The following is a 25,458-nucleotide window of genomic DNA, read 5'->3' on the forward strand; positions in this document are numbered from 1 at the left end:
ACCCAGCCACAACAACCACCAAGTGACCAACCAACTCAGCCTCCAGTACCAACACAAGATTCCGTGACAGAACCAACTCCACCAATACTAAGGAAAAAGTTAACAATTAGAAGAAACGTTGCATAGATTGAACTCTNTGTCTTTATTGAGAGTGTGTAGGACAGTAGCTAAGTTATTATGTGAACTCTCTGTTAGACATTTTATCTTTCATATTTGAATTTGGACATGTGATGAATTTGGTGATACCAATTATGGTAGTATCTTTGTTTTGAATTTAAACATGTTTGACTGGATGTATTGAAAATTATGTCTCAAGTTGCTGTTTGAATGTTCTTTTATGTTTAGGTTTCCTTACCATGCCCAGGAATTATGTTCAATTTATGTTCAATTTAAGGGACCATTATGCACAATTTTTAGGTAAAAGGGGGACCAAAATGAACAACTTAAAACCAAAAGGGGGACCAAAATGAACAACTTAAAACGAAACCGAGGACTGTTACGAACTTCATTCAACTAACCCAGATGGTTCAAGTTATATTACAACTCCAGCTCATAATACACAAACACCACATTGATTCAAGATTGNCCACCTAACATCAACCTAAGGGCACTCAAAACATTACAACATGAACTCAAAATACATGAACACAACGTAAATTGCACATTCGTCACCTAACATCAACCTAAAAACAGCCCCAATATGATGATGTTAAGCACAATGAGAACAACCCCAACTCCAACTACTANCTTCATCTTTCTCTGCAACTCTTTCACAGCACTTTCCATATCAGTGGTCCTCTTGTTNCTTTGCCTCACATTTGCACCATCTCTATCATCACCGTTCTCTTCACCAAACCACTTGAAAAAGTTACATGACATCCCACTTGTAAATGCACCCTATTATTCACAAAAAACACAAAAAACTGTCAACATAGGATATCAATTAAACATAAAAGTGACTTTGCTATTACAGAAACCTTATAATGACGACATGCCCAAAATTGCCTCCCAGCATTCCTTGCAGTTTTTGCAACCTTCAGTACAGCAAAATCACCACAGTAGCAAATAGGGGTTATCCCACCACCTCTCGAAACAGCACCCTGTGATGAATGTGAAGCTCCTTTGCCCGTTGTCTTCGAACAAGAACAACCACTTTGTGAAGAAGCCATTCAAAACTATAAACCCTAACCTTCTCACTGTGCAAAACTCTGGAGCAAATGACCACAAACCCTTACCATGGCTTTTAAACTTGGGAACAATAATCATCAATCACTGTAACAGGATCCATTACCCCTAAATCCTTCTCTAATCCAACCCTAAGTATAAACATTTCCACGTAATCATTATAATTTTTTTAAAAACAATTAACAATGCCAAATCACCAGATGATAGCCACCTGGCATCTGTACCGTTAAGAAACTTAACGGCGTCACCCAAAAGGACCAAATTGAACACTTTTTGCGAAATTAAAGACTTAAGTGAACTTTTGAAAAATAGAGGGACCAATTTGAACAAACCCCCCCAAAGGAGGGACCAAAATAGGTATTAAACCTTTTTTTTATTGCATTATTTGTTTTATAATATAACATTATCTTTATTTATCTTAATTAATAATACTATTTTATTAATTATTTAACTTTAATAAATTTTGTAATCCCAATTTCATCACATTATAAATGCATATATGACATCTCAATAACAAATACATTTAAAAATATACATAAGTAACCATGTAATTAATTAATTATCTTTCTTTAAATTTTACACATTCTTCTTATATGGACCAACGTATCCTCAAATAACATTATTGTTACCAACACGATCTTATCATAAGCCTTTAGTTTAGTTTAGAGTATATACAGTAATAATCATAAACAGCACAATGAACTAATCATAGAATAATACATAAATAATGTTTAAATATTGTTAAAAAATTATTGTTTAAGTATCATTATCCATTTTATTTTGCATGGAACTTGTTATCAGATTCATAAATTGAGTCATCAATGTTATCCATCTAAAGCATTCAGGAACTGTTTCAAAGGCTTTTAAGCATATATCAGAATCATACACAATTTAACCAACCCCATTTTTCATTTAGAATATAAGATAAAAGAAGAATATCACAAGGCAGAAAGCATGACATGATGCTGTGTTGATTCTCATACCAAGAAGATGAAAGAAAGATACATCAACCAGTGAAGCTGCATTCTTTTCTTCCTCCGTTCAGTATTCAATTAAGACTATGTTATTCAAGTCTTATTTAAGTGAAATGAAAGAATCTAATAAATCCCTCACATTGTAGTTAGTTAGACAGTAACTTTGCTCTCAGACTGATACACTACTGTAACATAATTCTTTCAACCATAATAAACTAGAAACATCATCATTCAACATACTAACAAGACTAAAATCCACAGACATGCACACACAGTTAAATCTGATATAACATTGTTATTGAACCAAGGCGCCAAATAACTAGAAACATGTCCATACAGTTAATTGTCATTAATCATACTAAAACACCAGAAAACTTGAAACATTCACATACAGGCCAGGTTTCTAATGCTATTTTGAGTCCAATGGGAAGGGTTGTCATCTTGGTCTTGCTTTGTTCAACACAATCGGAATAATCAAAATCGTACTGAAAGAATAAGAAACTTGGCACGAATCATTAGATTTTGGAAGCTAATGATGTCAACGAGGAAAAGTCCTTCAAATAATAGCACTGGTTGAAACTGTAATCCAATAACTATGAAGTGGAGAAAAAACAGAAAAAAGATATACTTGAGCGGCATCAACATTCCGAATCCTTTTACCATGAGAATATCAGAATCGAATATCCAAAAAAAAGTGGCACCCTTTTCTCGATTTGCATAATCCAATAAAACTCGTGAATTCAGAAGGAAAAAAGAGTATTAAATAATTAAAATTGGAACTCGGAATCATCCCATTGAAGAACCGCAGAGCCTATGTTCTGTTCTCTTTTGAGCTTATCTTTGAGGAACCAATCACAAACCTTGGCTGCATTGAGTTCCTCGATTGGACACCCTTCTTGCTCCGATATCACTTTTAGCAAGTTCAGGGATGATATCTGCACCACAAATAAATAAAACTTAAAGAGTTTAATGATCATGTATTATTACACTGCAAAAAAACTACTACAAAATCATTCATTACTTCTATGAAAACAAAAAATGGACGAAAGATTGATCGGAGAGATGACATGAGAAGAGAGTTACCGTTAAACGGCATAGAAAGCGTTCATGTGTACTCAAGCCTGATATCTCGACCAAACCAGCTTCTTCCAATGACAGAAACGCCCGTTTCTCACCCTGGTTTTCTCCTGCACTGCATTGCACTCGTGTTCTTCTGTGCAGTGTTTTGGTTTGTGGAATGAAGCATGCTTGAGTTTGGGTAGTGCTTGGAAGCTTTGAAGGGTTGAAGAAAGAGGTTGTTTGAAGAAAAGTGTTACAAGGTAGTAGTGAAATCATTAGTGTTGGTTTGGTTTTTGTGAGAGAACAGAGAGAATGAAGAGTGTTGTGGGAAGGTGCAGAAAGGAAACAGAACATGAGAGTTGATTTCAGTGTCAAGTTTTGGATTGGGCATTTGGGGCTAAAACATTACAACGCCCCCACACTTATCTGTTCTGAACTTCGCTTTCTATTTATTGAAAATATATAGAAAATATGAATCTCAAATCTCGTTTAATTCAGCTTTATATTTCTAAAAGATTACAACCAAAATGTCATGAATTTGCCACCAAAACCACTCTTTCAAGTGTCTACGTTAAAACTCCTAAACAAAAAATAATTTTCCAGTATATTTAACCTATAAACTACTTCAAAATACGCCTAACATTTTGTTTATTTATTAAAAACATCAATTGCAAATGTTGTTTAAACAAGGGCTAAAATACACTGGTAGATAACTTTCTCAATGCTCTTTAATGTATTAAGTCAAATTTATAGAGCCTTCAAAATGACCAGAAATGTTAAAAGCGAGTAGGAAGTGATTGATGATGAATGTATATTGCTAGCATTCTTGATCTGGTAATACGTGGCTCCTGTGCTCACTTTGATCTAAGAAATGAGAATCAATTTATAAAATAAAAAAAAAGGTGACCGTTAGCCTTTAGTTTTAGACTATGCCACCTATAATACACTAGGCAAATTGTTCTATATGTAAAAAAATCAAACATGGAACCTAAACAATGGTTCCTCAGATCCGCACAAAAATTTCTCTGGGATTTATTTTCAGCATTGCTGATTCTGTGTAACTTGAAAATTGGAAGTGGGCATGGCAGTGCTCCAGAAAATATAGTGACATTAGGGTGGATCACATGCAATTTCATTTTGCATGGAACTTTCTGTTTACAGATTCGTAACTGGGCACACTAAGGACTGCCACAAAATAAAGAAATGATGTCAGTCAAAACTTGGCGTTAATAATCAGTCAAGAGTTTCTTAAAATATGAAAATCACATTACCATCCCCATATGATGCCATGGTCAAAGGTGAGGAAATAATCTTCTGAGAAATTTTGGTGATATCGTTCAATGTGATTTCATCTACAGCCTTCAGGAACTGTTCCAAAGGCTTCCTGAAAAGGTTATGATTACAATTTACAAAGAATTACACTTCCATTCAAGAATTACAGCTTGTGAATAGAGAGTGGTCTTATTACAATTTCTCCACCATTTTATGGGTGTCAAATTCGAATGCAAAAAGTTAAATATTAAAAATAATTCCCAAGAACATGGCCAAGTTTACCTTTCTCCATAAGTCAAAATCTGCCTTCCAATATCCTCTGACGCAATCATCTACAAAAAGGATTATTTTTGAGCATGTCAGATACATAAAAATCTAAACAACCCCCACTTTTCATTTAGAATATAACGCAAAAAAGATCACAAGGCAGAAGCATGCCATGATGCTCTAGCCACATAACAGTTTCAGAGGCTTTCCCCGACTTAGACTGGACTGTCATCCCTCCGAAAAATACAGTATTTCTAGCTGAAAGAAGGGACTGTAGTAGTTTGGGCAAAGGGTATACTTGACTTCAACCATAACACATTGAATGTGGAAAATATGCGAGATAGAGAATTTGGTTGGAGTCGAATAAGGAAAATAGTGAGGTGTGCAAACTGGGGAAGAGAATTTTGAGGTAGACTTGGTGGAGACTGCTTCCTGGGTATGTTTCTCTCTTGATATTCAATGTGTTTTTCCAAAGGATCTTCCTCCGTTTTAAGGATCCAAGCTTACCTTTTTGTTGGATAATAACATTTAATATCTTCAGTTCATATCATTATGCTAGACTAGACTAAAAGAATTTGGAAAAAAACTGATGTCCCTGGAAGGATGCACAAACAATGGAGTCTAAATGAAAGAGGAACTACCAAAGTATTTGGAACATCACAATTATGTAAAGCAGAAAGACAAGATCATACTCTAGATTCCAGATTCATTAGAACAGCAGACTTTGTGGATTTTTTGGCTCGGTCAAGCTGCACCTGTGTAACTGTCATTGCCAGAAGTTCCAGTTTAATTTTGCAAAAAAGAAAATTCTTACTAAAATACTTCAGAAACAAGTGAGAAGTAAAACCTTGTCCAGGGGAAGCAATTGCTATTAGTTCTTTGGCTGCTATATCCACAGCCTTTGGCGCAAAATCAGGGCTCTACATCCACAGATTTGAATGTGTCAAATTAACATACTAAGCAATGGACTATTAACTAATTATTTAGCTTATTTTGAAGAAATAATTGCCTACGTTTTACAGTTTCCTCAAAGATTTTGAAAAACAAGCAATTATTCCATTTAAAAAAATGTGTCCCAAACATGCCCTAAAAGTGATTTTTCTTTTCTGATAATTATTTTAAAGAGGAAAGGAAACAGCTGAAAGCCTAAGAAATTCCCCTAACTGGATAAAGGAAATATATATAATACAGTTCCCCACCCTATTGAAAAGAAAACCATGTGCTAAAGAGCAGTTAGTTAAAAGAGTTCTATTTGGGCAGTTCAAGAGGTAAGGAATTAGATTAAATTGAGGGATAATGTAGAAATGTTGGGACTAAGATTTTGTTGTCATTTGGTAATTGAGTATTAGTTGGCTCAGTTGTCAAAGGGAAAGAAACACTTTGTGAAGGCAAACACTTGGAATTAGAATTTTTCTCTTGGCATTCGTGTAATTATATTAACACCATGTATAAAGGAACGTCCAGAAACAATTATGATTTTTTGCTTACAGTGCTTGCATAAATGCCAAACAATCCTGTATTGTTGAAGATGCTGTTGAATGCAGAAAAGGATTGAATCTGTTGATATTCGTTCAGCACACGAAGATCTGGACGCATTTGTACATGCAAAACAAGTTAAAATATTGGAATTGAGAACGTATGAAAATAAAATGACAAGTTTACATTAGACAGATAAGTGTCACTCGTCCAACCGAGAAGTTAATTAAATATAATGGCAAGGTTAAAGCATATAGCTGACCAAACTAAACAGTGAGCAAGACATAGGTAAAACTTACATAGCCTTGAATGCATCCCTTTTCCAGGGCCCCCTGCTGAAAATGACCCACCGCCTCCCATAAGCATCTGCGTGAAAACGTGTTCAATTATTGTGTTCTTCCTTTTTGTACAACAAAAACAAAGATGCAAAACAAAACAAAAGAACAGCATTTCTATCAGACTAGGACACAATAAATACCTGTAAAACAGTCAAAACTATAGCATCTTTCTCTTTATGCCATCCACCAGGCACTTCAAAAGCAAGAGCAACATGTGTACCCTGCCCTTGAGACACATCTTAGCCGGTAAATAACAATGTTTGAAGGGTGATAAATGAAAGGAATGAAATATAAGAAAATGTAAATACTGTTGTATAAATACTTGTACACACCCCTGATTCACCATGACGACGAAAATCACCTCCAACATAGACAGATTTAGGTTCATCAGGACGGGGGACATTTGGTAGATCAGAGAGAAGTGGCTCAGCAATAGATACAAGTTCTTCATGCTCAACCCCAGCTGCTGCAAGTACCATTCTAGGTGCAGTGTAATTCTCCTGATTTTAGACATTCCTCAACAATTAGATTCTCAAATAGATAAATAAGGGTGGAAAAGCAGAAAAAGAAAATGGAAAAAGTTATAAATGTCTCATAAATTAATTAATACTGGAGGATTCATGTAGTATCAGAAAGGATAACAGATCTTACAGCAACAAATTCCTCCAAACTGGGGCCATCCAATCTGTTCAATGCCGCTTCAGGAGCCAAGAGAGGATAAGCCAATGCACCAGAATAACCAGCAGAGTGAATTGCTTCCAAAAGCAAGCCCTGAGGATTGTTTGACAGTTCTCCAAGCTCTGCTTTCACCTTCCGGAGCTGTTTCATTCGATAGAAAGTTCCGTATATCAGCTATCAAAATAAAAAAACTATACTTCCAAAATAGGATGGAAAACTTTTATTTAGATTCCTTAGTCAGATAGGATCCAATTGCAAGGCATAAGGCTTACAAAAAATATATAACTTCATATTCAGTATGAGTTAGAGTTGGAGCTAAGAAAGGTAGAATATGTTGCCTACCTATCATACACCTTAGTTTGGCGTGATTAAAGTGTAGCTACAAACATAGAAAAGGTGTTTTATTTTCGTTTTTTTTTTTCAAAAAACCAAGACAGGGCGCTTAATATTCTCTAAAAGAAGAATGCGTGTAACTGTTCATCCATCCTACTATGGACTATACAACAGAGAAAAGCCTGTCCATTAGTTGAAGAAGATGACTGAGCTTGCTGACTTAAGAATTACAAGATCAGTAATGAAGAAAAGATAGATATACAAAAATAAATACCTCTTCATTGACCTCCCAGTCCAAGAATGCAGGGTTCCTTACACAGTCAACCAATAGTTCCACCATTTGTGGAACATAGGTTTTCAAGGCATCAAATGTGTACCCCATTTGCTCCCGCGAGGCTGATGCTCCTATATTGCCACCAATTGCTTCTACTTCCCTTACAATACGAAAGTGACTACGGTTTGTTGTGCTTTTGAAAGCCATTCGCTCCAGCAAGTGTGAAGCTCCGCTTGAGAATGGTGTCTCATAGATAGAACCACAGTCAAGATATAACCCGATTGAAGCTGCAGGGTTCTAATTAACATGCGAAATGAAAAACAAAATCAATATGCAAGCCAAATACCTCAAGAACACCATTACGTTACAGTAAGTTTTGGCACTGAAATACCGGCAACAAATTAGAAACATGCCCATAAAGCTAAACCCTAATATCATATAGTAACATTGTTATTCATCACGACGCCAAAAAACTATAAACATGCACATACAGTTAAATCCGAGAGGAACATTGTCATTGAACATGCCAAGACACCAAATAACTTGAAACATACCAGACAGTAATGCTTAAAGTAACGTTGTCATCAAACATATCATGACATCAAATAACTAGAAACACGTATATAGAGTAACATTGTCATTAAACATACCTAAACATCCAAAAAAACTAGACACGTGGACACAGTCAATTTTACAGTCGCAGTGTCATTAATCATATTAATATAACAAGAAAACTACAACGATGCACATACAGGCGAGGTCTCTGATGCTATTTTAAGTCCATTGGAAAGAGTTGTGATTTTGGTCTTGCTTTGTTCGACAGAATCTGGAAGTGGATCTGGGAGAACAACACCACCGAGGGGTATATCCAGAGAAGGAAGAGAACTAGAACGCTCCCCAGTAAGCCAGCTAAACAAACCACCTTTGGAAGTCCTTGCAGCTACAGCGGCTGAAGTGGAAGACCTAGTGGATCCCAACTTGCTTCCATGGCCCTAATCACATGGTTTCATTACACAAAATCACACAAACAGCAGCAGCATTCACCAGAAGAAAATAAAATATTCCATTACACCAATGCCACAATTTTTTTTTTCACGAGAATAAAAAATATCAGCTTATAACATGAAAAACAACCTAGGAATTACCAAACCCAGTTGGATGAAAAACAATCCTGCCCACCAACCTCATTTCCCAGAAAATCAATAATATAACATTTTTTGCCCATCAAAATCAAATTTCGTTACCAGGGTAAGATCCAAAAATCTGGAGGAGGGATTTGAGGTCCTAAACTTATAAAAATTGAGTTGGGGTGAAAAAAAAAAGAAAGAGGGATGATTATGTTATTGGTAGTAACCTTGAGATGCCTTCTAAACGAAGAAGCTGCTGCTCTGTACATGGCGAGGAGGGAGGAAGAAGAGAATGAATCCCGAAATCAAAATGGTTTTGCTTTCCTTCAACACGGCCAACAAGCAAGCCCTATGAAACTGGGAGACGCACCAAAGAGAATCACTTCAATTTGGAAACAGTCAATTATTTTTTTTTAATCAAAATTAAAATAAGTATCAAGACGAAAAAGGACCGAGCTGGAGTTACTTGGGCTTTTAGAATCCGACCCAGTAAAGTTGGGCCTCACAAGGCCCGAACAGTTTAAATGGAAAACTATGGATGTTTTTTTGTGTGTTTTTTTCAATGTTAATGTATAATACTTTGACAATATTTTTGACAACATTTTAATACAATTTATATGTTATTTTCTAATTGGTTTACGATGATGTTTATAATTATTATTATTGATTATGGAGTAATTTTGGACCAATAAAAAAAATTACACATAAATAATGTTAAAATGTTGTTAAAAAAATATTGCTAAAGTATATTATCTGTAATTTGACTTGGAAATATTTGTAAAGAATAGATGGGAAGAATTTTTTTTATGAAAATGAGAAATAGTTTAATAGTAGAAGTGAAAATTTTCATCAAACTAACTTGAGACTTTTTTAAACAATATGACAATCAATTTTAAGATAATTGGTCTGTTTATAAAAAAAAAAAAATAATATTGGTAATAATATAAGTAGCACTTTGATATGATTATCTGAATATTAAAATTGATTTTAATAAATATATTATCTTTTTCTTCAAGAAACTAAAAGATTAGACTCCCATTACCAACTCAAATTGTCCACATAGATTATTAAAACCAATATGTTTTGCGGTATGTTATTTTGACATTCATTTTTTTATTCACACGAGTTCATTTCTTTGTTTCTTTTTAAAAATCTTTTTGTAAGTATAAAATTTTATTTTTTATAGACTATTTTACCTTCAAATGTGAGTTATTGAATGAATCTTAATGTTTTTAGAATATAAAATATGATCTAAGCTAAATCAATACTTTTGAATTAACTCTCGTAATTTCTATTACTTTAAAATTATTAAACATTATCTTTAGGACTTGTGAACATTTTTTTTTAAACAATTAAAGTGTCAAATAAAGAGGAATACTGCAATTATTTTATGACTATGATTATATTTATAATTTCAATGCTATTTCGTATTTATAAATAAATCACACAATCTTATAATTAAAAATTATAATATGAATTTATTACTATTACTATGATGAAATAAATTTTAAAAAATATTTATGTATGTTTAATATCATCAATAGGTAAGAAACTTCTAACCTAATAGTGCATTTTAAAAATTAATTAAATAAAAATGTTAAATAATGTATCATTTAATAAGAGTTCTGATTATATATATAAAGATTCAGTTTTAGAAATGAGTAATTTCTAACTGCAAGATAACGTAGGTCTTACAAAATTCAAGGTACCAATGAGTGATACTTTACATCATGCAAATTAAAAGATTAATATAAATGCACAACCTACATATACAATGTCTGATCAATCACTACCTCCTTTTCATCATTATATTGGGAAATACAGTGTTAATAACCTCTTTCAGATTCCTGCAACCAACAACTTTCATCTTTTCTAGACCTTCAGTTCCTAAAGCTTTCTCAGCAACCTTTGGTACTATGCACATTCTGAAACCCAATTTCGCAACGGTATATACCCTTTTATCCATTCTATGAACCTGTACAAGTAAATAACAATGCAAATCCAAAAATAAAGAACACTTTGGAATTAAGGCTTAATGGATAATGGATACAATACAAACAATAACTGGATTCAAACAGCTTCATGCTACTGAAAGACTCTAAATTTTGAGCTCAATATTGTATTCACTATTCAGCAAAATTGCAACGAAAGTCTCACCATGCGAAGCTCACCACCGAGGCCAATTTCACCAATGAATGCAATGTCATTTGGAATTGGGATTTCCAAGCAACTGGATAAAGGGAAAAGACAACAGACATAACATGTTCAACTAATTCATATTAAATCTATAACAGTACATTAGAACATATACCCTATGGGAGATAAGATGCATAAGTGGAACAATATATTTAACTCTAAATTGGCTGCAAAATTCACTTCTCCAAACAGCCTCCCAATCCTCTGATGACAAATGAAACACAAACCTGCTGCAAATTGCTGCTGCTATAGCAAGATCTCCAGCAGTCTCAGCCAGTGTCAATCCACTAACAACATTCAAAAATACAGCCTGTTGTATAAGGACAAGGATATAGAATACAGTCAATACTAATATCAAAATGAAAATATATCTGCAGGTTATATTATGAGCACCAAACAAGGATATAGAATACAGTCAATACAAATATCAACAGTCAAATACTAATATATCACTGGTTGTGGTGAAGGACTGCTTTAAATGATAAGTTAACTTGCAAAAGTTTTGCTAGAAAACATGAGATGACCTTGCAAAAAACAGATAAAGAATCCAGATGCGAATATCTTTTGGTTTTGTCAATCCTAAACTCATTAAAATTCTAAATTCTCAGAAGGAAAAATGCAGAGAACACTAGTATTGCTTTCTCCCACAGAAAAAACACAAACTAGGTTCTTGAATGAAATTATTCTATTCTTGCAACCCAAATAATATAAACTAAGTTAATATCAAGATACATACTAGTTGGCATTGCCATTCCCATATTTGGTATTAGCTCGGCTAAGTTTATTCAATTAGGATTTAATTCTGTGAAACTTAGAATATTGTTGACATATTCATAAATCAGCTCACATGTTCTCGGAGACGAAGACCAGCTTGTTTTATAAGAACCTGCAGTTTAAGGGAATGTTAGACGTTCAAAAACAGTTTTACTCCTTTTCAAAAAAAAAAAATTGTTATTCACCTTCCATAAGGAATAGAGAAAATACTAAAAATAAACATATTATACAAAAAAAGTAATAAAAATACTAACAAAACATGAGGCACTAACTCACGGATATGATCATATCAGCTCTATTTAGTTGGATACCATTAACTTGCCTTGAACCTGTTGAACTAGAAAGACAAAGTGCCTGCAAAATAAACTAGAATTAAGTAAATAATTCTTTGAAGGATGTCAGAGTAGAAAAAGAAATCAAAGGGTTCTGATATTATTTTAGAGTTCTTGGTAGTTTTCTTCATTGACATGAAGAAAAGAATGAACACAACACCACAAACCGAAGAAGTGACAAGTAAATCAGAAGATTTCTAAAACCAGAACTGTCATGGTAGGAAATTCATACAGTGCTTGACAATTTAAAATATTTAACATCGTGAAAGCAAACAAAGAACATACCTGGATTTCAATAAGAAATGTCCGGGACCCATCCATGATTACAGCAACAGCTAGTCCAGCTAAAATTTCTGAATCCAGATGTTGCTCACTGAGAAACATTTTACTGGCATTTGAAATAGCCTGAAGTCCTGAATGTGACATCTCAAAAACTCCAAGCTGATCAAATGAATCAAAGACAATGCGGATCAAATATATATATATACTTTTTCCAGATAAAATAATTATAGAGAAAAAATAAGCACCAGCCAAATAACTTTAAGCAACTTGACACACTGATATACAAGGAAGCAACTTATCTGTATTGTTAAAATGAGAGATGAGGGGAGCACAAGTGAAATCCTTCAAAATGCAACTTTTAATCATTTACAAGGAAGATATTACATGTCACCAAACCTCGGTTCTACAATACTACCAACTTATTGCCAGATGTGCATTTGACCACAAAAACCAATCACCTTTGTATGAAAATAAGAGTATTAAAATGTTAACAATCAAACTGGGTTTTGATTTTTTGTCTTTCAGCCAAGCATATGTGACGAGTTTATTATGGCATAGTCAACATGAACAAAGGTGGACTAAAATAATTTTTCATGATTTTTTTCCGCTCATTACAACATTAAATAGAAATACAAAATGAGTCACTAATGAGAATAGGCAGATAGTTGCAAAGGTGAAAAGTCAAGCACAGCTCAAAGGTGAAAACAGATACAGAGACCCAGAAGAACATTCTAATGCCTACGAGTGCACACTAGTCAAAATATTATCTATTCCATTTAGTTAGTTCATTGAAAGTATTTGTAAAAATAAATCAATTGCTAGAATAATTATAGTGGCACACCTCATCCGTGGATCCAAATCGATTTTTCACAGCTCGAAGCATACGATGGGAAGTGTACTTCTCACCCTGAGTAGTAAAACAAACAAACAATGAGCACAGGAAACTAATATAAGTATCATGAACAGCAAATGCTAGGTGTTACACAAATAAATACGAAAGTTCCAGATTTTAGTATGATTAAATGTGACTCTGAAGTTCCACATCGACTAAAAATTGAGTAAAATAACTAATATATAAGTAGAGAGGGACTCATACCCTTAATAGGGGGATTTTAAGGATTTAACTTTGGTACAGAGTTCCACATCAATCAAAAATGAGAAACGGGTTTAGGATTTAGGATTTAGGGTTTAGGGTTTAGGATTTAGGATTTAGGATTTAGGATTTAGGATTTAGGGTTTAGGGTTTAGAGTTTAGAGTTTAGGGTTTAGGGTTTAGGGTTTAGGATTTAGGGTTTAGGGTTAGTTAACCGCGGTTAGTTCACTATGATAACTATGGTTAGTTAGTGGATGACAGATATTATTAGGTCTAAACTTGAGTTTGAACCAGTGACAAGGAATAACAAGAAACATGTCAAGTAATAGAAAGTACAATGATAAGCATAGAAAGAAAATTGTAACAAGATACCAACTTCCATATACAGAACAACATCAACAATATGCTCCAAAACTCGAGGTCCTGCAATGTCTCCAGATTTTGTCACATGTCCAATCTGAAATACAAAACAAAAAGGTAAGAGAAACTAGAAAAAAAGCATTAAATATGTGGTCATGTGTATCAACAATTCGAAGGCTATAACAGCTGATCCATTATTACATAATACACATGTACTTAGCCATTTTACGTTCACTACGAGAATATTAAAGAAATTCTAAATTTACCATAAGATAAAACTGAAAAGAAAAAAAGGGCATAGCAGGAAGATTGTTATCCTAAAACAAAGTGTATATCATGAAAAATATTACAGTATGTACATGAATAGATAAATGACTCACCACTTAAGTACAAGCACTATTCTTACAGAGTTGATAGTTGTTTTTAACTGACTGGTTTTAAGTCAGTTCTTTCTATTCTGAACAGCACTGTATTTTCTCTATTATCATGTATAGTTTCATGTGACAGTTGTAAGGTTCTGTTATTAATAACAGAAACCAGTCTCCTATAGATAGTTTCTTTGTACATCCCTTAAACAGTTTTTGAGATTAATAAAACAATTATATTCACTGTTCATCTTCTCTCTCTGCTCAATTTATCTAAGAAGCACTAAATTAATCTAAAATGTATTGTTCAAAAAATTGATTGACGTGTATGCTCACCAGAAGAACTGGGATGTTTGTCTTCTTTGCAAATCGAAGTAAAGCTGAAGTGCATTCTTTCACCTGTCTCACACCTATTAAATGTCAAGTACAATGGAACAAAGCATTTCACTTCACAGTAAAGAAGGTATAGCAGATGCAATTTTACATTTTTGTTACAAAAAAATTAAACTTGTCTTACCCGTGACTTCAAATACAAATGAAGTAGTGTGATAAAGTACAATAAACTAACTAGTTATATAATTTAAAGCAACAGAAAATTACTACACCAATTATTCCTCTTATAAGAAAGGATGATGATTTCCCCACCTGCATAATCCCTCCAGGACTTCCCATTATTCCTTTTAAATAAACAGTTTGTATTGAATCAACAATTAGAGCCCCAGGAGAGAGATGCTGAACTTTCTTCAATATATCCTGAAACCATACAAAATTGGAGAAAAAGATACAATAGTTTTGACTTCTTTACAACACTCCTGACAATTAATTATCAAGAATAACATTTTAAGCCAAACAAACTTTTTTAGTAAGTAACATTATAAATCACCAAAATTCATGTAAAAAAGTAGGCCCAAGAAAATACTAGGCACCTCAACATCATTACTTGAATATAAATAAATATCTGATTGAATCCTAAGACGATCCGCTCTGTTACCAATTTGCTCAACACTCTGTCACATGAAATACCAAAATTAATATAAATGCAAATACATAAAAAGTACAACAAATAACCGCTGTAATCAAAGGTGAAACTACACCCATCTTTGGCACAATAGAACGGAAACAAAAGGCTGATAGTATTAAAATGAGGCTTACCAGTAATTTTCTACAGATTAGTATCAAATTTTACTTCTTTTCAATCATATAAATGCACTAATAAAATGAATAAGATTTTTACTCGCCCTATGAGCTTTTAACTTCAGCAATTTGGAATATTAGCTTTCAAAATTTAAAACTAGCGAAATACTTGCTTAAAGCAAACCTCTTCACCAGAGACATATACAACTGGAGATGCTTTACTATTATGGTGCCCTTCTGCAATGATTGAAGCTATCTTCCAATCCAATGTTAAAATTAAACAAACGTTAGCCCGCATTGCCCAAGTCCATTAAATAAATAAATAAGTTAACCATCTAAAATTCTAAAATCCAGCTTTACCATCCCAATGAGCTAATATAATTCGTACCTGCAGCAAAAGAGTACTCTTCCCAACACCGGGATCACCACCAATTAAAGTCAAGGAGCCTTCAAAAACCACATTTACAGACAATGTTAGCCATTCAATGCAATTGGTAGCAAGGCTTCAAGTGTAGTTGGATTAAGAGAAACATGATAACTTATTATATAGCTAGAGGCATTAAAATGAGAATTCAGATATTAGGATCATGGGAACACCAAGAAAAAAAACACCAGAACAAGAATCCATAAATAACATAACAATAATCACCATCCATTCACCTAGAAAAATCACCAGAAGTTGCATCTTTTTAAACAAGTCTACACCTATCAAATGAACAATTTATTTCAAACATGATCAAGACAAAACGTTTGTGAAAAATGGGGTGAACCAGTGCACAAGGCTCCCAGTACAAAAAAAATTGTGCAAATTAAGCATGAATTTATTAGAGTTGTAATTGATCTCTACATTCAGAATAGAAAAGCCACATTTTATGGAAATAAATAAAGTGGTATGTTAATACAGTTTGCAGTGAACAACATATAATTAAAAGCCGGTAAAAAAGTAAAAATCCAAATCAAGAGACCATGATGTTAAACATCCTTGCTACATTGCACCAAAAAAATTTCAGCTGAAAAATTATTAATACCTGCAGAACAAAAGGAAAGAAAAAGCAAAAAACATTCTCAATGATTATCAATATAGTTAAGAAATTGGAATGTACCTGGTATGAGACCACCACCAAGCACTCTGCAAACTTCATTTCCGAAGGGACCAGACCTGAAATTAAAGCAAACGACACGGTCTAACCCTTGAAAAAGACGACGCATTAATGTATGAAATAACTACTGAGTCCTTCAGATCATTGCCAGAGATATTTTTCTAACTAAAATGCTTATGAAGAACACAGTTTTTCATTAAAAAGGTACAGTGATGTAGAGCTTTTTGTTTTAGTTTGTTTTTATGAAAAATAACCTTTCTCTTGAAAAAGAAAACAAATCAATATGAAGTATGAGAACCTGCCTCAGTGCAACAATCACTCTATTGACACCACTCATTTCTCTCTATCTTTCTATTTTTGTCACAATATGTTACCTATACACATACATCTGTCTCTCTTCTCCGCTTTACTGTATCTACGTGTATACAAACACAAGGTGTCCATTATGGATCGTTTTTGGACTCAAATCGGAACATAATATGTTATGTTTCCAATAAGAACAATAAAATACAAGACAAATACAGAGAAGAAGGAAACTTACAAAGGAATTCTCCAATGGTGATGATCAATGCCCCTGTTTACCTCTGCCAATCTCAAGGGACGTAACTCTCCTTCCTGTTGCGGTAGCCAAGACCCAACACCATCTTCCAATACTGAAAACCCACTAATCACAGTACCAGCATCACTACTGAATTTGGCCTCTTTCATAGTTCCAGATACATTGCATGAACGGCACACGCCCCACCATTGTCCTGCACTGTACCCACAATTGCTGCAAACCCATTCAACTTTCTCCTTCGACTTCTTCTTCCTCCCAATAACAACCCCACCACCACCATCACTACCACCCATCACTCTCCCTCTTTCCTTTCCCTTTCGAAATTCTTCATCAAAATTAGCATTCGAGCCATGAGGGCTGGTTGAATTGGGGTCCTGCGGGGTGTCAATGTTAAAGCTTGCACTTACTCTTGGATCTGCCCTGCGAAGTAGGAAAGGAGGGAAACTAAAACTGGAGTAGGAAAACATTTAGGAATAGAATTAGGGTTAGGGTTTGTGTGAAACTGTATAAATCTGCAGGGTTTTAGCTCAGAAATCATCTTATGCATATTACAGCATTCAATTTTCCAGCAATTAACGATTCAATGTCATCAATTATATTTTATTTTTGAATAAAGTTAGTTATATTTTATTCAATTAAACTTCCATCTAAAAAATTGATATTTTTTTTCTAATATTCCATTTAGCGGACCGATTAAATAGGATAGTTATGAAATTTATTTTGTGTAATTTTATTTTTAGTATACTTTCTCTTTACAGTGGGAATCATAGAGTCAAGTTATTATTTAAAGTGCTTTTTTTTTAAAGTATTTTTCACAGAATGATAATAAAAGAATAGATGTAAAGTACGAGAAGAAACATATAGAGAAAGAAAATAAAATAAGATAAAATTTAAACATTATTTTAATGTTACATTTTGTTTAACTGGTCTCTTATTTTAAAGTAAAAACATTTAGTTTAATTATTTTGAATAATAGCTATTCTGATTTTATATATATTTATTACCTTTTTGTTAATTATATTTATTTATTTTATTAATTAAATCATTTTTCATGATACGTTATACTAAGCTTGTAGTTGCTGACTTTGGCATCAACCTAACAAAAGGAAGGAGAAACACTAGAAGACACAAGACTTACTAGATTTATAACTTCAATCCTATAACCAAAACCGGACACGTGTGTTTAATTGTGAGCATCCATTTCCTATATTTGATGTCTCTATAATTAAATAACTTACAGGATAAATATGAAGAATATTCATTCCATTTACAGTTGGTTGTTACGTAAATGTGTTGACAATTAATTTCAAGTTCAATTTCTGGTTTTCCCTCTCAAATGATCCTCTTTCCATGTCGCATTCACCTTTTACGTAAGACAAAAATCCATGGCCAGTATTTCTCGCTAAAGACATATTCGTTCTTTCTTCTAAGGTTGCGTTTAGACACAATATAGTCACGAGGCGTTCCAGCATGATCATGTACAAGTAAATGTAAAGTTCATCGGGTATTGCTTATGTTCATGTTTCCCATGATTCATCATGTTTTATTGGTAGTGGATCATGAATATATTTTTTTTCCAAGTATCGTTGTTCTTCCTTTATTATTTCTCTTGTTTAGAACGAATCGAACGTCCCAGCTCTTGTATGTTTTGATTTGACGTGGTGCATGTGACTTTGATGTTAGAGCTCAAATTTTCTGTCAAATTTTCTTTTTCTTATCGATGGTCGTTGTGTACGTAGGAATAAACCAGAAATGGCTCTGTGTTTTTCTCTTGGGCATGACATGGGATAGAGGATGGTTACGAAGAGGATCTAATCTGTGATCTCTTTCATGATTGATGGAAAGAATAATTAGGTTTTTTGGTTCGATAACGAAAGAGGAAAAGGGTATGAAGCCTTTTCTTCTGAAATGTGGTTTGGCTTTGGCTCTTACCTTTGCTGGACTTCTCTACTCTCATATCGGAGCCAAGAGAATCAAACCTTCTCCTACTTCCCCCAAGGGGCAACCTTCAGGTTTGTTTATCAACATATTAACAAAATTTCTGTCCTTTTTTTAGTTTCATGAATCTAAGTGATGTTTTTTATATGTATAATGTGTTTTCAGGTCATGGAAGCGAAGATAATTTCGTAAGAGGTAAAAGGGCTGCTTCTAGTTCAGAGGAAAATGTTTTGGATGCTGTAAGTGACATGAAAAAGACTATCTGTCCTGAATTTAATGATCCTATCAAGGATGCTGAATTTGGAGTCACCATTGAAGGTAGTTCTTTTAAGAAAGAGGTAGAAACACCAAGGTCAAAAGTAGGATCTCCTATGGCATATGCAAATGTTGACAAAGATGACTATGAGAAAGAGATCAGGAACCTCAGGAGCATGATCAGAATGCTTCAAGAGAGGGAAAGAAACCTTCAGTTTCAACTGCTTGAGTACTGTGGCATTAAAGAGCAACAAGCAGCAGTGATGGAGCTCCAAAATAGATTAAAGATAAGTAATATGGAGGCTAAGATGTTCAATCTGAAGGTTGCGACCTTGCAGTCTGAGAATCGGAGATTGGAGGTACAAGTGGCTGATCATGCAAAACTGGTATCTGAGCTTGAGACTGCAAAAACGAAAGTTAAGTTTTTGAAGAAGAAAATTAAGTATGAAGCTGAACAGAATAGGGAGCATATCATGAATCTTAAGCAAAAAGTTGCCAAGTTGCAGGATCATGAATTTAAAGTTGCTGCTAACGAACAAGAGATTCAAATTAAGCTGAAAAGGCTTAATGATCTTGAGTGTGAGATAGAGCAGTTGAGAAAATCTAATTTGAGACTCCAGATAGAAAATTCTGACTTATCTCGAAGATTGGATTCTACTCAGCTCCTTGCAAATGCTGTTCTAGAAGATCCTGAGGTAATAATATTACTTATCACCCCTTTGTTTTAAAAACTGTTTTCTCAAACAATTCCCACACTACTTAAAATCAATTTCCATCTAAAGTCTAACAAGTTTTGAAATTGTTTACAAAACTAGTTTTTCACAACCAGAAAAAGGAAACAGCTGAAAGATGTTTTCTCATCTTGTTTTCGTTCTAATCTTGTCCAATCTCTCCCTCAATTCACACCCTTGTTTATTAGCAAGATGAAAACAAAACTCAGGTTTTGAAAAATAGAAATAAACACGCCCTCAGTCACTGCTTTTTTAACTTGAACAATATTTGATAACTAATGCTTTTGGATGTAGGCACAAGCTCTGAAGGAAGAAGGTGAACGTCTCAGACAAGAGAATGAAGGGTTGACGAAAGAACTTGAGCAATTACATGCAGATAGATGTTCAGATCTTGAAGAGTTAGTTTATTTGCGGTGGATAAATGCTTGCTTAAGACATGAACTACGAAGTTATCAGCCCCCACCTGGTAAAACAGCAGCAAGGGACTTAAGTAAAAGCTTGAGTCCTACCTCTGAGAAGAAAGCCAAGCAACTTATACTTGAATATGCAAACAATGATGGGCGAGGGAGCGTTTCTGATGTGGAATCTGACCAATGGTTCTCTTCACAGGCTTCTTGTTTCACAGACTCAGGTGAGCATGATGATTATTCTCTTAATGATACTTCATCTGAGGCCAAAGCTAACAATCCAAGCAAGTCAAAGATTTTTGGCAAGCTTATGAAGCTGATACGAGGCAAAGACAGCCAGAACCAACGTGATCGAGTTATATCTAAAGAAAAATCAATTTCCCGGGTAGATAGCAGTTCACATTTCAGCTTGAGTATGTCAACTGGACATGAGTGTCTTAGGAGCGAATATACAACTCCCTCTGTCACTTCTAGAACTTCCTTTGATTATAACCAAGCCACGAGTATGAAGGATGATAGTAGGAGAAATTCATATAGCCATACCCCAGGAAGCTCCAAGAATTTCAGTCCAATGAGAAGAAGTTCAGCAGATTCCAAAAACCGCCTCGATTCTTTCTCAGAATCCTCTGACATGGAGAAAACTAATTTGGTCAAATATGCTGAAGCTTTAAAAAATTCCAGTGAAGCCCCCAAACATAAATCACACAGAAGATCAGCAGCATATAGTTCATTTTAACTTATTAGCTACATATGCAAGGATTTTACATTACTATGAATATTACAGATTAGCAGGGTTTATTTAGCAATCAATCCTGATGTACAATATTAGACGTTAGGAGCTGTTCAGATAATCATGTAATAATTAAGGAGGGAGGCACTTAAAATCATAGGCAAAAATTCATGCATAGTAATTCTGTGAGTATGGTAAAATTTTAACTTCTGGCGATTCATTATGATCCCTTTCTCTAGCCATAACTTGCTTCTTTGCAATTGGTAATTTCTAGGTTAATTATATAGCAAAATTCTGATGAAAATTTTTGAACCGTCAGGTTTAGTATTCCCTTCAGGAATTTTGCTCATTTTGCTTTTCCACCACAGTGCTACATGGACTTGTTCAAAAGTTGTGTCTGTTGAATATTCAATCTGGTGAGGCAGATTGTGAGGTGGAAATAAACTTGGTTTTTTTCCTCTTAACAATTACATGTTATTTTGATTGTATATATTCGGATGAATCGTATACTTGCTGTATCATATAACTTTCCTTCCTTATATTGCAGTTGTCTTTCTTAAAATTATTTCATGATTGGATTTTCCTCATGTCAGTCTAAGTTTAACCACCAAAATAATGCAAGTAGTAAGTAAATATTTCTGTTATTATGAAATGTTTTACAACAAGTTTATCTGAAATTTCTCATGATCTGAAATACATAGAGCAATTCTTTGTCCATACAAAGGAAAAACAGCAAACATTGAATCACTTTCACGCTGTGTAGTAGTACACGATACTAGTTCCACACAAATAATCACGACTCTTTATGTGATAAGACTTATGCCTTGGATAATTAATGAATCAGCTAGAACTTGGTTAGCTGCTTGTGAAGGATGGACACTATCCCAAAACACATATTGGGTGGCATTAGAACAAGTTCCAGGTGATTTTGGATTACACAACAAGGATGTTGTCTCCACAGTCCCGGTACCACAGCAACCTCTATTCGCCTCCACAAAACCTGCAAAGCATCGTGCCATAGGTTAGAGAGAACAATATCAGTTTACTGCAATGTTGAACAGTGAATATTAATACCAAATTTTGAAGGGGATTGAACAAGGTCATAGAGAGGCTTGTAAATGTCAAAAACAGCAATCTTGAGACCCGGAAGTTGCTTTTGAAGATTTGCTACAGCTGAGTTGATCTTCTTGTTAAACGCTTGGGCATCAGAGTTGATTCTTGAGACACAACCATTCTCATGGAAACCAAATAAAGTCCTTGCAGCAGGTAGGCAACCCAATGGTGGGAGTGAAGTCACTCCAAGTCTCCTGGCTCCCAATCTATACAAGTCCTGTGTCCAAAACAAAGTTAGTTTTTCAACGTTGGACTAATTCTTGAGTTGAATGTAGACTGGTCTGATCTGTATCAAACATTAGGTATATTGCTCAAAAGATTGGAACCAATTGAACACATCCCCTCTATCTGATATAGAACTTTTGCTCACACACACACACATACATATGTTCTAACAGTAGCAAAAATAACCAACCAAAACGGTTTGACATAATACCTTAACAAAACTGGAGAAAGAACCAACTAAGAAGGAGCCATACTGGTCAGGTGTGTATACTTTGTTGATCCAAGGATTGACGTAATAGTTTTGCACAAAGTCGCTGCTGCCAGCACTGAGCACGTACAATGCATCTTTGATAATTGAGGCTGCCTTTTGACTGCCAGCTACCTTGGCCAGCTTGCCTTGGTATTCCTTGAAATAACTTAACTGTTGGGACAATGGAATTGCATGCTGCCGAGAGGAATAGAAGAAACTGTTAAAATCAGAATTCTTGTAAAACCATACATGAAGTTATTCACTCCAAACTTACATTCAAAATAGCAGCATTTTCATCATAACCAGATGCAGCAGAAGCAAAGTTTGCTCCAATAAGGAGGTTTTTCCCTGACGCCTGTGGGCTAAGATATGCAGGAGCATAGGTCTTAAAACCCAACGTATCAGCTGCAAAAAGGAAACATTCCAACAATAATGAAACTTAAATGCATGAGTATGAGCAGTGCTACATATATATCTAATCTACTCTATAATCTAAGTAGGTGCAAGTTTGATCTTTAAAGGTTAAATTTTGCCATACCAGTGATATCAGTAGCTAATTTGCCATTGCAAAACCTCCCAGTTGGTTGGTGGTTAACAAAGTCTCTCCCATAGGGAGGGTAATTAGCCTTATAAATCGTGGGAAGATAGTCATTATTTCCTACATCCACAGCAGAATCACCAAATGTAAAGATGGCAGGCACAAGGGTGGTGGTGTCTTGTGCATACAGACAACTAAGGAAGGAAAATGCAAAGAGTTGAACAAGAAGAGCAATGTTCATCATAATGCTATTCTGGTTTTGGATGCACTGAGAGCAGCAGAAAATGGAGAACTTATATGACAACCGAAAATGACATCTATTGAAGGAGGAGGATGGGAGTTAGGCACGGCTATTAAATGTGAACGCGTAAAGTGGTTCATTATATATACCCTTTTCTCTTATTCTCTCTCTCCATTGATGATACTAATATCTTACTTGTCTCTTCTGGTTAATTCAATGCATAGTATATCCTTTTGCTGAAGCTGCTTAATTAGTATAGATCACTCTCTCTGCGATTTTTTTACCTGAACTAATCAATCACTCTCAAGTCCGTAATACAATGACTTTTAGCTTCTTTCATTTACTATGGTGGAGCTAAGTCGTTGAGATTTTGTGGGAGGGATTAGAGAGAAGCATGTGCATGAGTTATTTCGGTTGTTGTACAGAAAAAAGGTAGAGTCTACGTACTATATTCAACTTGGCATGCATACTGCACTACTTTTTATATTTTCTGTATTTTTTTTCGCTCAGAATTGACTAGGATGTTAATACATGATAATGAACTTGCAGAGATGACAGGTTACCTGCTACAAGTCACTGTAAATATATATATATATATATATATATATATATATATATATATATGCCTTAAATTTAGAAGAGAAATATGAATACATAAAATAAAATTGACATTTCAGTAAATTATAGAAGCTAAAAGTATACAAAAGGAAGAAAAACAAATTATTTTATGTATGAAATAAGTTTAACTCAGAAAAAGTTAATTTTAACATTTTTGGTAATTGTTTTTCCAGAAATACTTTAAAACAAATTTGAGGGCAGAAGGTAATAATAGTGTTGATAAGATATGGTTTGTAAGGAAATAATAGTTAATGTATTAATTTAAAGTATATATTATTATAATTTTAAAGCAGTGACTCTAATTAGTTTATAATATAAAATAGATAACCAGACATGTGTTATCTTTTATTAACTAATTTCTAATTAAATTTGGGTAAGAGATTAATATCTCCTAACTCTCTCTTAACAAAGTGATTTAATGCACCAAACTTGAACTATCACCCATTTCAACAAGTCATGTCATCACATGCAAATTTATTCATATCATTTTCAGTTATCTATCTATCTATCAATATTATGTTAATGCATGCTTCTTCTTTTTCATTTTTTTTTCTCTTTGTGTGTAAAATAATATTTGGTCTTTATTAATAAATATAATAGTACTAAATATCATATGTTAACTACATGATTTATATAATGAATGGAAAGATGAGAATTATATTATAAAAATACAATAAACATGACATATATATTTTTAATTATTATCATCAATATTGTTGTTGTAATTATGATTGTTATAATAATAATAATAATGATGATGATAAATTTAAGACTTAAATGTGTTTCTTCTCGAACAAATTTAGTCCATTGAATATTATAATGGTGTAATTTTGATTATTAGTTTCATCACCCTTGCCTCTTTTACTTTGTTTGTTGTAGAGAAGTACAAAGAAAAATACTTAGAGCATATGCCAAATTCATCATAAAGTAAAGTTTTTACCATATTTGAAAGTTCCATATGTTATATTAACTTTTGTATACTAAAAAGGAAATTTATGCAAAGGCAAATTCATGAAGAATTTGAATAAAGTTTCACACATTACCCCACATATTTATGGTTCTATGTTTCCATACTGGAAATGTTTCTCTTATTTTGATTAGTTAATATAATAAAAAATATATTCTCAATGCATAATGTATTTCACTAAACATTTAAAAAAAAAACATAATTTCATTAATTGTAGGTTCACGAATAATTTTTAATGCATAATGTATTTCACTAAACATTTAAAAA

The 25,458-nt window shown here is 33.8% G+C and overlaps 6 protein-coding genes across 10 annotated transcripts; 1 reads left to right on the forward strand and 5 right to left on the reverse strand.

Annotated features, from left to right (window-relative positions):
• Positions 1-384: 384 nt before the first annotated feature.
• On the reverse strand, positions 385-1,481 carry LOC106773067. The gene is made up of 2 exons (XM_014659754.2): positions 978-1,481; positions 385-897 (listed from the first exon to the last, which is right to left on the reverse strand). The coding sequence occupies exons 1-2, from the start codon at positions 1,167-1,169 to the stop codon at positions 679-681; spliced, it is 411 nt and encodes a 136-aa protein (XP_014515240.1). The 5' UTR covers positions 1,170-1,481; the 3' UTR covers positions 385-678.
• A 948-nt stretch (positions 1,482-2,429) lies between these two features.
• On the reverse strand, positions 2,430-3,821 carry LOC106773714. The gene is made up of 2 exons (XM_014660457.2): positions 3,243-3,821; positions 2,430-3,094 (listed from the first exon to the last, which is right to left on the reverse strand). The coding sequence occupies exons 1-2, from the start codon at positions 3,570-3,572 to the stop codon at positions 2,927-2,929; spliced, it is 498 nt and encodes a 165-aa protein (XP_014515943.1). The 5' UTR covers positions 3,573-3,821; the 3' UTR covers positions 2,430-2,926.
• Positions 3,822-4,081: 260 nt separating this feature from the next.
• On the reverse strand, positions 4,082-9,390 carry LOC106774328 (mitochondrial-processing peptidase subunit alpha). The gene is made up of 13 exons (XM_014661283.2): positions 9,211-9,390; positions 8,609-8,848; positions 7,857-8,153; positions 7,223-7,390; positions 6,904-7,071; positions 6,712-6,792; positions 6,533-6,599; positions 6,246-6,343; positions 5,605-5,677; positions 5,450-5,520; positions 4,773-4,822; positions 4,490-4,602; positions 4,082-4,403 (listed from the first exon to the last, which is right to left on the reverse strand). Exons 1-13 carry the CDS (start codon positions 9,250-9,252, stop codon positions 4,351-4,353), a joined length of 1,521 nt encoding a protein of 506 aa, XP_014516769.1. The 5' UTR covers positions 9,253-9,390; the 3' UTR covers positions 4,082-4,350.
• A 1,242-nt stretch (positions 9,391-10,632) lies between these two features.
• LOC106774310 (DNA repair protein RadA) lies at positions 10,633-17,734 on the reverse strand. 4 transcript variants are annotated; one of them, XM_022786133.1, is made up of 15 exons: positions 17,161-17,734; positions 16,623-16,678; positions 15,908-15,966; positions 15,704-15,771; positions 15,326-15,392; positions 15,031-15,138; positions 14,722-14,784; positions 14,037-14,117; positions 13,409-13,474; positions 12,571-12,726; positions 12,230-12,307; positions 12,027-12,065; positions 11,407-11,489; positions 11,141-11,213; positions 10,633-10,958 (listed from the first exon to the last, which is right to left on the reverse strand). In XM_022786133.1, the coding sequence occupies exons 1-15, from the start codon at positions 17,643-17,645 to the stop codon at positions 10,773-10,775; spliced, it is 1,668 nt and encodes a 555-aa protein (XP_022641854.1). In that variant the 5' UTR covers positions 17,646-17,734; the 3' UTR covers positions 10,633-10,772. The 4 variants fall into 4 exon arrangements, 3 of the variants coding, with proteins under 3 accessions (XP_022641854.1, XP_014516748.1, XP_014516749.1); XM_014661262.2 differs by having other exon boundaries at positions 15,312-15,392; positions 15,704-15,775; XR_001376732.2 differs by lacking the exon at positions 10,633-10,958 and having other exon boundaries at positions 11,139-11,213; positions 12,226-12,307; positions 15,312-15,392; positions 15,704-15,775.
• A 664-nt stretch (positions 17,735-18,398) lies between these two features.
• Positions 18,399-21,776, forward strand: LOC106773068 (protein CHUP1, chloroplastic). Of its 2 annotated transcripts, none has more exons than XM_014659755.2 (4): positions 18,399-18,682; positions 18,918-19,190; positions 19,282-20,066; positions 20,397-21,776. In XM_014659755.2, the coding sequence occupies exons 2-4, from the start codon at positions 19,016-19,018 to the stop codon at positions 21,243-21,245; spliced, it is 1,809 nt and encodes a 602-aa protein (XP_014515241.1). In that variant the 5' UTR covers positions 18,399-18,682; positions 18,918-19,015; the 3' UTR covers positions 21,246-21,776. The 2 variants fall into 2 exon arrangements, with proteins under 2 accessions (XP_014515241.1, XP_022641930.1); XM_022786209.1 differs by having other exon boundaries at positions 18,399-18,668.
• Positions 21,777-21,864: 88 nt separating this feature from the next.
• LOC106772943 (GDSL esterase/lipase APG) lies at positions 21,865-23,657 on the reverse strand. Its single transcript, XM_014659591.2, has 5 exons — positions 23,366-23,657; positions 23,102-23,232; positions 22,789-23,022; positions 22,314-22,569; positions 21,865-22,239 (listed from the first exon to the last, which is right to left on the reverse strand). Exons 1-5 carry the CDS (start codon positions 23,607-23,609, stop codon positions 22,043-22,045), a joined length of 1,062 nt encoding a protein of 353 aa, XP_014515077.1. The 5' UTR covers positions 23,610-23,657; the 3' UTR covers positions 21,865-22,042.
• Positions 23,658-25,458: the final 1,801 nt, after the last annotated feature.

The sequence above is a fragment of the Vigna radiata genome, chromosome 9, assembly GCF_000741045.1.
Source record: "Vigna radiata var. radiata cultivar VC1973A chromosome 9, Vradiata_ver6, whole genome shotgun sequence".
NCBI classification, from domain to species: Eukaryota; Viridiplantae; Streptophyta; class Magnoliopsida; order Fabales; family Fabaceae; genus Vigna; species Vigna radiata.